Source organism: Glycine soja, chromosome 9 (genome assembly GCF_004193775.1).
Source record: "Glycine soja cultivar W05 chromosome 9, ASM419377v2, whole genome shotgun sequence".
Taxonomy (NCBI): Eukaryota; Viridiplantae; Streptophyta; class Magnoliopsida; order Fabales; family Fabaceae; genus Glycine; species Glycine soja.
This window is the reverse complement of record NC_041010.1, coordinates 45,981,790-45,995,277: the sequence shown is the minus strand read 5'-3', so window position 1 is coordinate 45,995,277 and position 13,488 is coordinate 45,981,790. Positions and strand designations below refer to the sequence as shown.

At 28.6% G+C, this 13,488-nt stretch overlaps 1 protein-coding gene across 1 annotated transcript; it reads left to right on the top strand.

The window, feature by feature from the left end:
* The first annotated feature begins 4,271 nt into the window (after positions 1–4,271).
* On the top strand, positions 4,272–4,616 carry LOC114368555. The gene has a single exon (XM_028325775.1). The coding sequence runs from the start codon at positions 4,272–4,274 to the stop codon at positions 4,614–4,616; it is 345 nt and encodes a 114-aa protein (XP_028181576.1).
* The last annotated feature ends 8,872 nt before the right edge of the window (positions 4,617–13,488 follow it).

The following is a 13,488-nucleotide window of genomic DNA, read 5'->3' as shown; positions in this document are numbered from 1 at the left end:
TACGAGAATTGAAAAATAAGTTTCTAAATAAGATGTTTACTGAGAACAAACATTTCAGTCAGTTAAGGAGCAGTTTGGGGCGTTGAAAAGCAGTTCGGAGCAATTCAGTTTGGTTCTCCTGAACTGTTACACAATTTAGTTCGGTTTGCCTGAACTATTATGTGATTTGGTTTGATCAAGTTATTTTTACAGTTAAGTTTAATTTTAAAGTACTTTGGTTTGATAAATTAAATAGACCAGATTTAGACGTATTAAAAAACTTTGTAAGCCTGATAAACCGACCTATATATATATATATATATATATATATATATATATATATATATATATTATTTTTTGGGTACCAATATATACTATTATTTTTTGGATACAATTAATTTTTTTTTTGAAACTATTAGACTTTGATTACACATTGTTGTTCCATAACTTTTATTCCTATAATCAAGGACTTTAATTACAATTTAGGTGTGAGTCATGTGACATTTTATATTCTTTATTATTTTGATTGATTCTTTTTTTTTAACTTTCCTATTACCTACTCCATAAAATATTAAATATTTATTGTAAATATAAGACTTTTAAAAAGGTTACGAGGTCAGGCCACACTTTTAAAAAGGTCAGGCCGAGCTAAAATAAAAGTCTTTGATAGACTATAGGTCAGGCTTCAAAGATTTATCATAGGCTAGGCTCAGGCTTCAAAGATTCATCATAGGCTAGACTTAAGCCTTTCAAAGTCTGATCTGATCTGTCATATTCTCACCGCTACCCTTAACGTAATGCATCACACTTTGTGAAAATTGCTTCTTTCAAAATTAAAATTTCGAAATACATTCAAAATATTTTCAGATATTTAATTCTAAAACATTTAAAATATTCTTCAGAAATTTTGATTTCCCAAACACCTGCAAAATTCTTTTGGAAATTTATTTCCAAAATATATCTGGAACCATTCTAGAGATTTAATTATTTCTGAAACAGTTTGTAAATCACTTTCAAAATTTTAATTGTTGAAGAAAAATTGGCTCAACCATTTTATTTAAATACGAATGATTTCAATAAATTTGTTTTTATCCTTTTAAAAAAATGCGAATAATTTTGAAATAACTAAAAAGACTGTTGTATAAGCAATCACTATGGACCTTTTAGTTAGACAATTGTTGAATGCATCCTTTTTACTGTTAAATACCCTTTCTTTTTATTTGTTAATAATTTTACTTAAATATCTTTACTTTTTTCTTTCTTTTTCCCACTCGTTCAAATAAAATACTCCTCTCTTCTTATTATTACATTTTCTTTCCACTTTTTTCTTTATTTGACTGGTTCTTTTTTTAGCAACACTCTTATTCGGGACCTGAATTGCCTGCAGCCAGGCTTCACGTATTCCATCACTGGAAGCTAAAGATTTTTTCTTCTTTTATTTTATTAATTATATAGAAATTGAGAAAAAAAAAAATTAAAGACAAGATTGATGACTGCGTGAATGCAAGGAATCCAATTCCCTTATTCGGCGACTCTCTTCCTTAATTTAAGTACACAATCAAATGTGAAACTAAATATTTACTCAACATTATTAGAATAAGTAATTTCTATTTTCATTATAATTAATATTTTAGATTTGTCCTTATTCTAGATGTATGGCTATCAAATAAAAAAAAATGGTACTCAATTTCCTCTTAGAAAATTCATCACAAAAAATATGGCCAATTTCAAGATTGTGCTGCTCCAACAACATAGCCTAGGACATGGATCAACTGGGGCCCAAATTCAAACATTAAAACAAGGCAATTTTTAAACGTATCTCTCAATTGCTAAGTGGAGGAACAGTGTCGTTAGAGAGAAGTATATAACAGTTGAAAAAAAAAAAGAGAAAATAATATTTAAGTAAAGTTATTAAAATAATATATATATATATATATATATATATATATATATATATATATATATATATATATATATATAACAATAAGGAAAATATGTTTAAGAATTGGCATTGTCTTATCTGTGGTACTTAGAAACAAAATATTGGCTTATATCTGTATCACTGTCTATTCAACTGAAACGTGAGTGGCTTGCTGATTGTGGAAGTGGCACCGCTCCACTTCAAGTCTTTGACACACAAACATTAAAACATAGTATATAATATTAGACAAACATTGGTTGGTGGGGCAACTATAAAAAGCTTAAATGCAGACTTATAAATATAATGGGATCATGTCACAATCATAAGCACCTCATATATCCTTTTTATATGTGCAAAATTAGCAGATGCAAATTTGGCCACCGAATCTTTTATGTAATAATGTTCAGGGAATCAGCTTTTTCAAAAAATAAAATGGATAGTATTTGTTTAACTTCTGTACCGCAGTGTTTATATTAAAAAATATTTATCTGATTTAAATATAATTTTAACTAAAATCATATATATGTTTAGTTCTTTATAAGGATTAAACCACATCGTTTGTTTTAATTAAATATAGGGATTAAAGGTTAATACTTTTTTTATAGGGATTAAAATTAAAAAATTAATAATTTTAGAATCTAAAAACATATGTAAATTGAATTATTGAATTTTAAATTAATTTGAATTAAATTTATTTGGTTTGAATTAATTGATTGAAAAAAAACTACTAATTAATTAATTTTAAAAACATATTTAAGCAGATTTTAACATTTTTTTTTTAAAATTCATAATGATTTCCTACTGTGCAGTTTTTTTATGCAAAGTATTTTATATCAAAATAAAATTAATTTCTAAAGTACCTAGTAGTAGTAAGTGATAATTAAGTGTTTGTCCTCATTTTCTATCAACTTAAAAACTGTTACTATGACTAATGATGTATGCTCTCAAAATTTGTCAACCAAAATTGAAAGCACTCAAATAGTGACGACCGCATTTACAAGTCCATCATTTACAGTCCAAGTTCTAATATAATATCTTTCATCAAGCATGCGTTAGAGATTTGAGTAATCATTAAGTCCTGTACGAAACTATAATTATAATTTTTTTCTATTTTATCTACATCAATTATCTTATTTTATATTTGTTTCCCCTTCTCATTCTATTGCTTTCTTTATTATACAAAAAATTATACACCAGTATTATATAAATAAAATTTCTTGTGTCAAAATACTACTAGGCTCCTAGTCACCCTCCATTATGTTTTCAAGATAATCAGCAATGCAATTTTTGTCACTCTATCCTTGTAATGATTCTCGATTAGTGATTCTTGTGGTTCCACTTGGCCCACTTTAATTAACACAAACTTGTTTAACCGAAAGTTTTGGAGAAATGGTTTATAAATAATAACTTAGTTCCTCTTTCTTCCTTTATTATCATATCAGTTTACAGTTTTCTTCTACGTTAAAATATTATATATCAATTCTTAATTTTCTCAAGTTTAATGTTAACTGAGTGATCGAGATATTATTCTATTATTATGATACCTAAGAGTATAATCCAAAAAAACAGAGAAGATTTTTGAATAAAAATACAGTGAGTGGAGGGCAACTTAGTGGTGCTATAAATTAAGCTCGTGCCATGCTGAGGTTCAGCGAAGGGTCAGAAGATTTATTATGGAACGTATTGTAGTACTTTAATTTCCATTAATAAGAGATTGATTTCACGATTCGAATGTGACGTCTTAATCACACAATAGCTATTCTAATCTCATCCTATTCAAATACATATATACCCAATAGATAATTTAAATATGTGGTGTTAATAAACATTGGCCATACAAAAATCTAAACACTTTGTAGATACCCCGTTGGACAGTTCAAGTATTTCATTGGAAATTTGGCCAAACCTATTTTAATTCCATTGGCTTTCGAAACCCAGGATCGAAAACCACAAATCCAAAGACTAATCACTAAAGTACTAGAGGAAAAAAAAGAAATATCGATAAGAAAAAAGTATTAGAATAAATACTTTATACATCTATATGTAAACCATTTTTCCATTATCATTATATTCAAACACAAATATATTTTTATACATTTATATTTGTTAAATTTATAATAATTATTTTAAAAAATCATACCAATAATAATATACTCAATTGACAATATTAATTATTTACACTAAAATTAATAGCCCTATTTTTTTACCTTAACAATGGGTATGAAATAAACTCACAAGTATACTAAGAAGAAAATTTGGCTTATAAAAGGTGTTCAAGTCTCGTAGCACCACAATTTGTCTCTTTTATACGACCTCAACTCACTCTCCTTCGCTCCATATCCATATCTTCCTCTCTCACACTCTCTAAGTGATGGCTTTCAATTCCAAAAGGGCACCGATCTCAAGTTCAAAAGCCATAGCTGATGCAGCCTCATGGTGCTGTGCATGTTTTCTTGTGTCCCTCTTATTGCTATGCATATTCAGAGACATCTCTGCCCTTCATGACGATCAAGGGAACTTGATGATGAGAAGCAGCCATGTCTTGTCCAAGCCATCATGTGATGAAATATATGTGGTTGGAGAAGGTGAGACACTTCATACAATCAGTGACAAGTGTGGTGATCCCTTTATTGTGGAAAAGAACCCTCATATCCATGACCCTGATGATGTCTTCCCAGGACTTGTTCTCAAGATTACACGCTCACAAACAACATAGCTTGAATAATTGAAAGCTAATTCCTATACATGTATGTATCTTTCTTCAATATAGAACAAGGAAAAAAAACTTCCTTATGGGCATCCTCTAAAGTTTTTAGTTTTGGTTTGCTTGTTGTATGTACTACACTTTGCCTAGCAAGAAAAAAATGTTCCTTATACACTCTTTCGGATTGTGTTGTACATCGATCTTCTAAATCAATGTGAAATTAGTATACTATAATTGTTGTGAGTTCTTTTTTATTGTCAGGAGAAGATTCTGTTTTAAACTGATAAATTGAAGCAGGGTTGGTTCTTTTTCTCAAAGTCAAAGCTAAGAAGTTAAGATTATTCCCACCAGAAAAACAGAAAGAAAGAGGAGAAGTTGACTAGTCTAAGATGTATTTTAGAGAGAAAAAAAATGTAGAATAATAATAGTTAAATAAAATGTAATAATTTATTTTACGCATATATATGCATATATTTTATTATATTTTCACTACTAGTTTCATAATTTATTATTATTTTATTCTTAAAATACATTTTTGACTTTAGAGGAGAAAATTTGAATCTACCTATATAGGTAATTTAATTAAAGCACAAGAAAATTCCATCAATTTTATTATTTTTACACTTGAAATCTCGTATTAGATTGAATGAAACCTCATGGTTCATTTTCATTAGCACGAGATCAAATTAGATATATACATTGTTTTTTATTTCTAGGGATAATAAAAAGTATATATATATATATCACCGAGATACACAAACTTGAAATTAATTTGTTTTGTTGGTAACCTAATTTTTCTTTCTGCTGTGATAAATATAAATAAATCTTTTGGATAAGAAATTTCATTATTTTTTTTAACCTAGGTTGACTTCCCCAGTCAAGTGTTTTTTTTTTCATACGCACGATTGGAGATTGAATCCCTGACTAGTACATGCGTGCTTAAGGGACTATATTATATATGAATCATGTGTTGATGAAGACTCATTATTTGATATGAAGATTAGTTTGATCAATTTGTCCATTGGAGCTACACTTTAAATATTTTTGATAAAACATTTTAGGCAACTTTATTTTTTTGACACAACATTTTAGGTAACAAAATTTATTCTAGGTAACTTATAATTTATTGGACTAGTTTATAATTTTATTTGGCTAAAATAAAATATTTGGTTCCCAAAATAACTTGAAATACCAGTGTCACAGACCAACAACTCCCCAAAAGAAACTTCCAAAAGTTTTATTTTCAAGGATAAAATTCTAATAGCTATGGCCAAGGAAATTTTGAACACTCATCTATTAAAGACTTTTCCCTTAGCTAAGGATAACATGATTTTGTTTTCTCTAAAATTAAACTTCTTCACTGTTTTACTTCCAAAGTATGGAACTAAGGAAAGATTTTTACATAGGTAAAGTGGAAGCAAAAAATTAACTTCGTAAAAATGTTTTGATATACCTTTCTAAAGCATCTTCCGAATGAAAAAAAAGTTGAATGAAAACTATTTAATTTAATATTTAAAATATAAAATATTCAATATTTTTCATATAATATTTAAGGAAATTATTAAAAGGATTATGTGAGAAAGTTTCAGGATTATCCACCCTTATATAATAAAATAAAGTTTTCTACTCTTAAGAAATAAATAATCTCTTGTATTTTTTTTTAGAACTTGCGATTTTGACTAAAATACATTTAAGAAATAAATAATCTTAATTTTACATTATTGTATCTCAGTTTTGGAAGCTGTGGAAGACCTGCACCCCTAATGCTTTTCTTTCTTTTTTCAGGGAGTCTTTGGAATCAATCCAAGCTTTTGAAGTTTATGCGTCTTGAAAATTTATCATATTCTAGACTTTAGTTTCTAGAATTATTGTCAGAATTAAATTTCATCATGTTATCGAAATTTAATTTCTTAAAAATTAAACAAACACATGTATAAAGATGCATAAACTTTAAAAACAGAGGGATGCTTTAAAAAAGGGGAATGCAAAAAGAAAGGCCATATTCTTTATTCTTTAACGGGTTGCCTAGTCAGGGGTAGACCCATAACTAACTGGGCCATTTAAAGTGACTTTATCATACGGCTGTTGCTTCCTGCACTCCGTATAATCTGAACGGACAAAAATACCCCTCACCCTCTTAAAAGCACCAGGCACCCCACAACCCTAGTCTCCTCTTCCTTTTTCTAATTATGGGCGGCACAAGCATCCCATTCTCTTTCTCTTCTTCCACCTCCCCCATCTATTGTCCTCTTCTTGCACCATTTGTTGGAATGTATTCCAGGCATTCCATAAAGGGAAAATTTATTTTTTTGTGTTATGGATTGCTTAATCCAAAATTATTTTTTTTTGTGTTCTAGAAAATTCTATCCTTAAGGAAAAAAAATATTTTTTATGTTATGGAAAAGCCTATCGATAAGGGTTTTGAAACATTATGTGTTAGGGAAAAGCCATCCATAAGGCAATTGAAACTAATGTTTTTTGGAACATCTATTCCAGAATATTAAAAATATATTCCGAAACATGCATTATGTAAAGGAAAACTTATATTTTGTGTTATGGATTGTATAATCCAAAATTATGTTAACACGAATATGGGAAAACCTATCCATGAGGAAAAACTTATTTTTTGTGTTATGGAAAAGCCTATCCATATGCGCTTAGAAGCATGATGTGTTATGGAAAAACGTATCCATAAGGTTTTGAAGCATGATGTGTTATGGAAAATCCTATCCATAATCCAAGTGAAACCAATCTACATTAGCCATCTACGTAATGGATAGTATGGGATTTTTAAAATTATGGGGTGCAAGTAGTCAGGTGGTACAGAAAGTAATAGGCTTATTATACTGGCTTTAACAACTCCACCTTCGGTATATATAAAAAAATCCACCTGGCACTTGGACCATGAACATTGAAGATGAGTTTTGTTATTCTCATAGTCATACCTGTTTTTGTTAAGTTCATACCTCAACTTTTTCTTTATTTATTTTTTTTACATTTTTATGGAAACATGTTTCTTTTATAAATATCCCCTAATAACATTACAAAACTGCATTTTTATTATATACCTACAGACGATTATCTGAGATGCACATTAGACACCAATTGTGTATCTTGATAAATCTTGTCGATCTACACTATATAATCAAGGATATTTTTGTTAAAAATGAAATTAAAAAACGGTGTGAAGTTAGAAAACACAGATGTGAGAATAGTAAAGCTAAGATTATATATGCTAGATCTTGACAAAAAAACTCCAAAAGTAGAATTGTATTTGAATTATTGTATCTTGCACCCCCATTATTGCATTTTGCACCTCTCATTATATTTCGGAAGGCACATTCTTGTAACACCCCAGTTTTTGTAAAATAAATTAAAAAGGTCTTATTTAAAAATAGAGTTTTAGAAAAATAATTAATTTTTTGTAATTAAATAAATAAGGATAAATAGTTTTATTAGTTAAAATAATGGTTTTAAGGCAAATAAAATAAATGTGTTTTTATAAAATAAAAAGGATGTTTTATTTATTCATTTGATAGAGGGGTAAAATAAAGTTCATTTTCTTATAAAATAATAAAAATTAGAATAAATAATAGGTTTAGAGTATCGTAGCTATAAATAAAAATATATTATGTCAGTTTTTACATTTATGATATGATATGTTTTTACGCTCTTTCTTCCTCTCAAATTCGTTCTTCATTCTTCCTTTCCTGAAACCCTCTCTTTTTCTTGCATACACCTAAACATGTCTCAATAAATCTACGATCCTAGATTCATTAACCGTTGGATCCCCCTGTAATTTGGACAACACCTTTGGAACTCATTTTCGCACATTCCCACTGTTGAGATTTATAAAATAATGTTTATAAAGAGATAAATGTCCCTCGCATGGAGACAATGAAATTGAAACTCTAATATCTTCTCCTTCTCTCTAACGCTTAAAAATCCTAACAAAACAACAAGTTGATGAAATTAAGTAATGAAAGATTTATCATAAGGTGTGTGTGGGTGGGTGTGGGTGTAGGTGTGTGTGTGTGTGGGTGTGGGTGTGAGGGGGTGTGGGTGTGGGTGTGTGTGTGTGTGTGTGAATAAACATGAGGCGTAATGACATATTGTTTTGAGATTATGAAATTGTGATTGAGATTGAGTATATGTGGCAAGTTAAGCATGTGTTAATATGTGGAATACACATGAACATGTGATGATGGATTGTTACATTGTGAGATGTTAAAATGGTGGGCATGAGATATGATTGTGAATAAGTGTGTGGTTAATACTTGATGTGATATTACTTGTGTTATGAGTTGTGAAATTATACAATAATCCCATTGGTGTTTAGCTTAGAAAAGTGTTTATACGCGAGGTGTTAAAAGGAAAATGTAGGGTTCTAAGTTAGGAACCTGAGGTGTTAAATTGTAGCGCAATGTGTTAAACATGTTTGAAAACAAGTATGAGATCGTAAGTATTGTATAATTTATGAGTAGTGCCTATGTGCAAAAGTTGTTTTAGGGGTTGAACCTAAATCAGGAAGGTGAGATCCTAACGAATTCTTCGGAGTCTAGGTCTTGGGGGTAAATACACTTGGTTTGAGTGCTCCTTTAAACCTATATTGATCCCATATGATTGAAACATTCTTGCAAAATAGAATAATCCTGACAGGTCACCTTATGATTTTACTTAGTGAGAGTGACTTGACATACTCATTTTATGGTGTGTCTTGTTATGTACTCTTAAGCGTCTTGGTGTTGTTTTTAACTGACATGGTACCACATTGTATATAGGCTTGAGTCTTAGTATAATTATTGCATAACACCTGTGAATTGTTTATTATGAAATTGGTGAGTGTTGTTACGTCTTAAGTCGAGTGTATGATTCATGTGTAATGTGATTGGTGATTGAAAAATAAATTTTAAATAATAAAGTGATGAAGTGATGTGAATTGTATTAAGTTGAGCTATGTGATAAATATTTCTATAATGTATTTTGCTTATGTCTTTGTTTATTCGTATTTTATTTAAAAATGTGATAACTCACTCCCTATGTGTTGTTTGTGTTTGGATCATGTAATGATCTTGAACCTTGTGTTCGTAAGAGCAGATGACTAGGTGGATGACTTTAAAGAATCTCGTGCTAAAGGACGATGAGACACAATGCTCTGGTATGATGTGACATTGGAGCATGAGTTTTTGTTTCAATGACATGATATTTTGAACATGTCATTTTATCTTATTTTATTTCGCTGCTTAACTTGAGTTTTTTTGTAAATTTGGACGACCTTATTTTGAGTTGGAAATGTTTTTTTATAAGTTTTATTTGGTAATAATGAAGCGAATGTGTTCCTTTTAACCATATGGATTTGTTTACATGATTTGAATAAAATTGATTTAATTAAATTCCAAATTTTTATATATTTTTCTTATTTATATGTATATCGGGGTAGAAAGTATCACACATTCTAGAATGTAAATTTTCATTATGAAATATGCTTTTTGGAATGCAATAGGAGATGTAATAGTGTGAGTACAAGATATAAATGCCTTCTATTTGCATGCATAATGAATGTCCAAAGTTTGAATTTTTCATTCCAATATTTGGATTGTGAATGAAAATAAAGTTAAGCTGCTGAGTTCATTATCAAATTACAAGATTTGAAGGGATACCATATAAGGATTAAGCAAGAGTATTATTATTATCTCTCATGTTAAGAGAGAAAAGGAGTGTAATTTTAACTTAAATTTGATCCTTATGTTTGTTTGGACTAGAAAAGAAAAGACCAAGAATTATAAAAATAAAAAAGAAATATCATTGAATGCATAAATCATTTGATAAAGTATTTTTTTAACTCAATCATTAATTTTAAATTCAAGACTTGAGTATGCAATTAAAAAAATAAATTATTATTAGTCATATCTAACTCAATCAAATGTCTATTTTATTATAGGGATATGATAGATTAACTCTAAGATTAATCTACATGTCTCCTTTAATGACGTCTAGACTAGGATGCTTCATTAGCTATCACAATATGCATGAACCTAATCTTTAATTTATATAAAGTAATTGATATGAAAAGAATTTTTAGTTAAACATGTGATTTTATCTCTACCATTTTAGCAAAATATTTTTTTTATTATATTATATGTTTATTCAAGAGATTTAAGGTCTATACTAGTTTTAATAGCCTTTTTGGGAAAGGGGTATACAAAACTATTTTTTAACCATTTTTTGAAATAAATAATAAGATTAATATTTAAATGACTTAAAACAACACCTATATAAATATCTTTATATTCACGGTCTTACTGATAAAAATAATGACAAATAAAAATTGTATCATCATAAAATTTATTACTTGATAATTTAAATCAATGATTTAAAAAAAACCGTGAATATATTTTTGAGACCTAAAATAATTTGGAATTTTTATTAGCCTTTAAGTTGCCCACAACCTTGCTCTTTTAAGAAGAACCTCTGTTCTTGTTATTGTCCATTTTCTTTCATTCATTCAATCAATAAAACTTCCTATTTATTAAGAAAATTCTAACAATTATTTGTGTAGAAAATTATTTTTTGCTAACTAGCATAATTAAGATTTTTGAGTCTCAGGTGGTAGAATTTTTTTTTTGATGCTGACTCAGGTGGTAGAAAATAAATTTAAGATAACTCCAAATTGATGGTTAGTTTCTAAATTAACACCAACTTGGACAAATTTTTTGGTCCATTAGTACTATTGGCTTTTTAAATTACTCCATATTACTTCATTACTCCTAAAAGTGCAACCCAAAAGCAGTGTAAAAGTAGGCTTATATGCATGTGCAAAAAATGCCAAATTCCAACATCTTAATTCTTGACAATCCTTATCATTAGAAAACTCACAATTGGCATGTTGAAGTTTAATTAATAGCTGAAGATTACAAAAGCTAGCTGAAGATTTTTTTTAGTGCGTGACACTATTAACGATATGAATCTGGACATTAAAATAGTATCAGGCCTACTCACAAAATATTTGGCTAACACTTGTATCTAAAAAGAAGGCTTCCCACTAACGTAAACTAGAGTGACTATTAGCCAAGGCTCATTAATTAATTATTTTGTGAATGAAAAAGATTAACAGCACCTAAAACTTTTAGACGAAAAGTTACAAATTGACTGACTTGTGTGATCATATTTTAGTTTATTTTTGTTTTGATTTTTATTTATCTTAAAAAATATCTCTTCTCTTTTGCAAGTGCAATTGTAGAGCAACTTGCGAGTTCATACCAATTTATTACTTAATCTCGAAATCATTTCTATTTTACGGTGGATACTATTTTTCTTTAATCGTGACATGATAATATCATGTTGACTGTTGTAATAAACAGAGACAGTAGAAAATTAATAGCCCTATATATGTAATGTCGAGTTACCTTCACAATGAAAATATCTTTCTCTTTGCATAACATCACATTCTCCTCTTCATTCCCAACTATTTTAAGTGTGTGTGTTTAATTATTGAATTTTTTTCTTCCTTTTTTTAATAGATGTACTTCTGTTATACCAAGAATTGGGGGTAATAGCAACAGAGCTGCTCTGATCTAGAGAGAAAACCAAAGTTTAAAAATGTGTTTAAATTGTCATTTTTATATATGTATGTAGAAATTGAACTCAAATAAAAAAATAATTTACAATAATTCACACACTATTCTATCAATTGTTTAAAAATTATTGGGTTAAATAGTCTTTTGAAACACCTAAAATGGATGTTTTCATTTTAGAAAGAGGAAACCTAAAAGCAACTCAATGAGTATAACCTCTAAATCATGAACGACACTGCTCGTACCATTAGTCTCATAATAATATACATTTTATTTTGATTTCATGTCTTCAATACCAAAAAAAAAGTGTTTTATTTATTTATTCCAAGTTCAAACACTTGAAATACACAACATATGTTTTTTCTATAGCCATATATGTCATGGAATTTCTTAAGTTTCCCACTAAAATCAAAGATAATTGCATGATAAAACATATATTTCCTACCACATACAAAGTTAGGTCCACGTCTTTCGCCTTTATATATCTTGCAGATTATGGGCCCCTTTAGGTTCAATAGGTGACCTTTATCCTAGATAAGTCACAATTTGCAAAACCAAAGTCGGAAAACAAAAAATAAAAAAATAAAATAAATCCACAACCATATATTATCTTAAGAGCTGAAAATCAAAAGTTTCATTTTATCCGAGTGAAATTGAGCTCAAAACTCTTAATTAAGGTGATTTTGAAATTAAACTACGTAGATAAAAAATAAGATTAAAAAAATCATCATAAATAATTATCCAAATTTTTAGCTAAAAATTAACTATCAATAAAATTAATAAATATTTTACATATACTTTTAATGCAATTCAATATCACGATAATATATACATATACTTTTAATGATTGATAAAAAAAATATTGTAAACTCGACCCTTTTACATATGGTTTACATTAATACTTTCTTTACTACCACATGCATTCGGGGTTTGTCACTTACTTTGTGTCAAATTTTCATTCACGAATAACTTCTAGACAACGCATAAGCTTGCACGCTCTTATCTATGTCTGAGTGACCCACATTTATAGTGTAAAGAATACTTAAACAAAGAAATTGTGGGAAAAAGTGAGACCATGTATATTATTCGTCATTGTGATATGGATACAAGAAGAATATTCTTTGTGGACCATACAAATTAATGAATTATGTGTTTTAAAAATGAAACTCATGTGAAATGGTACATATTATACATTGGAAAGGGACACCCTGTCTCTGCCACAAAATAGACCCAAAACTAGATTTTGTTGTGTTCTTTTAGTAAATATTTTATTTTAGGAAGTAGGTAGCCAAACACATGTCCACATCTGA

Excerpts from the sequence above, each read along its gene's own strand:
- LOC114368555 (XM_028325775.1), top strand. The coding sequence starts at position 4,272 with ATGGCTTTCAATTCCAAAAGGGCACCGATCTCAAGTTCAAAAGCCATA.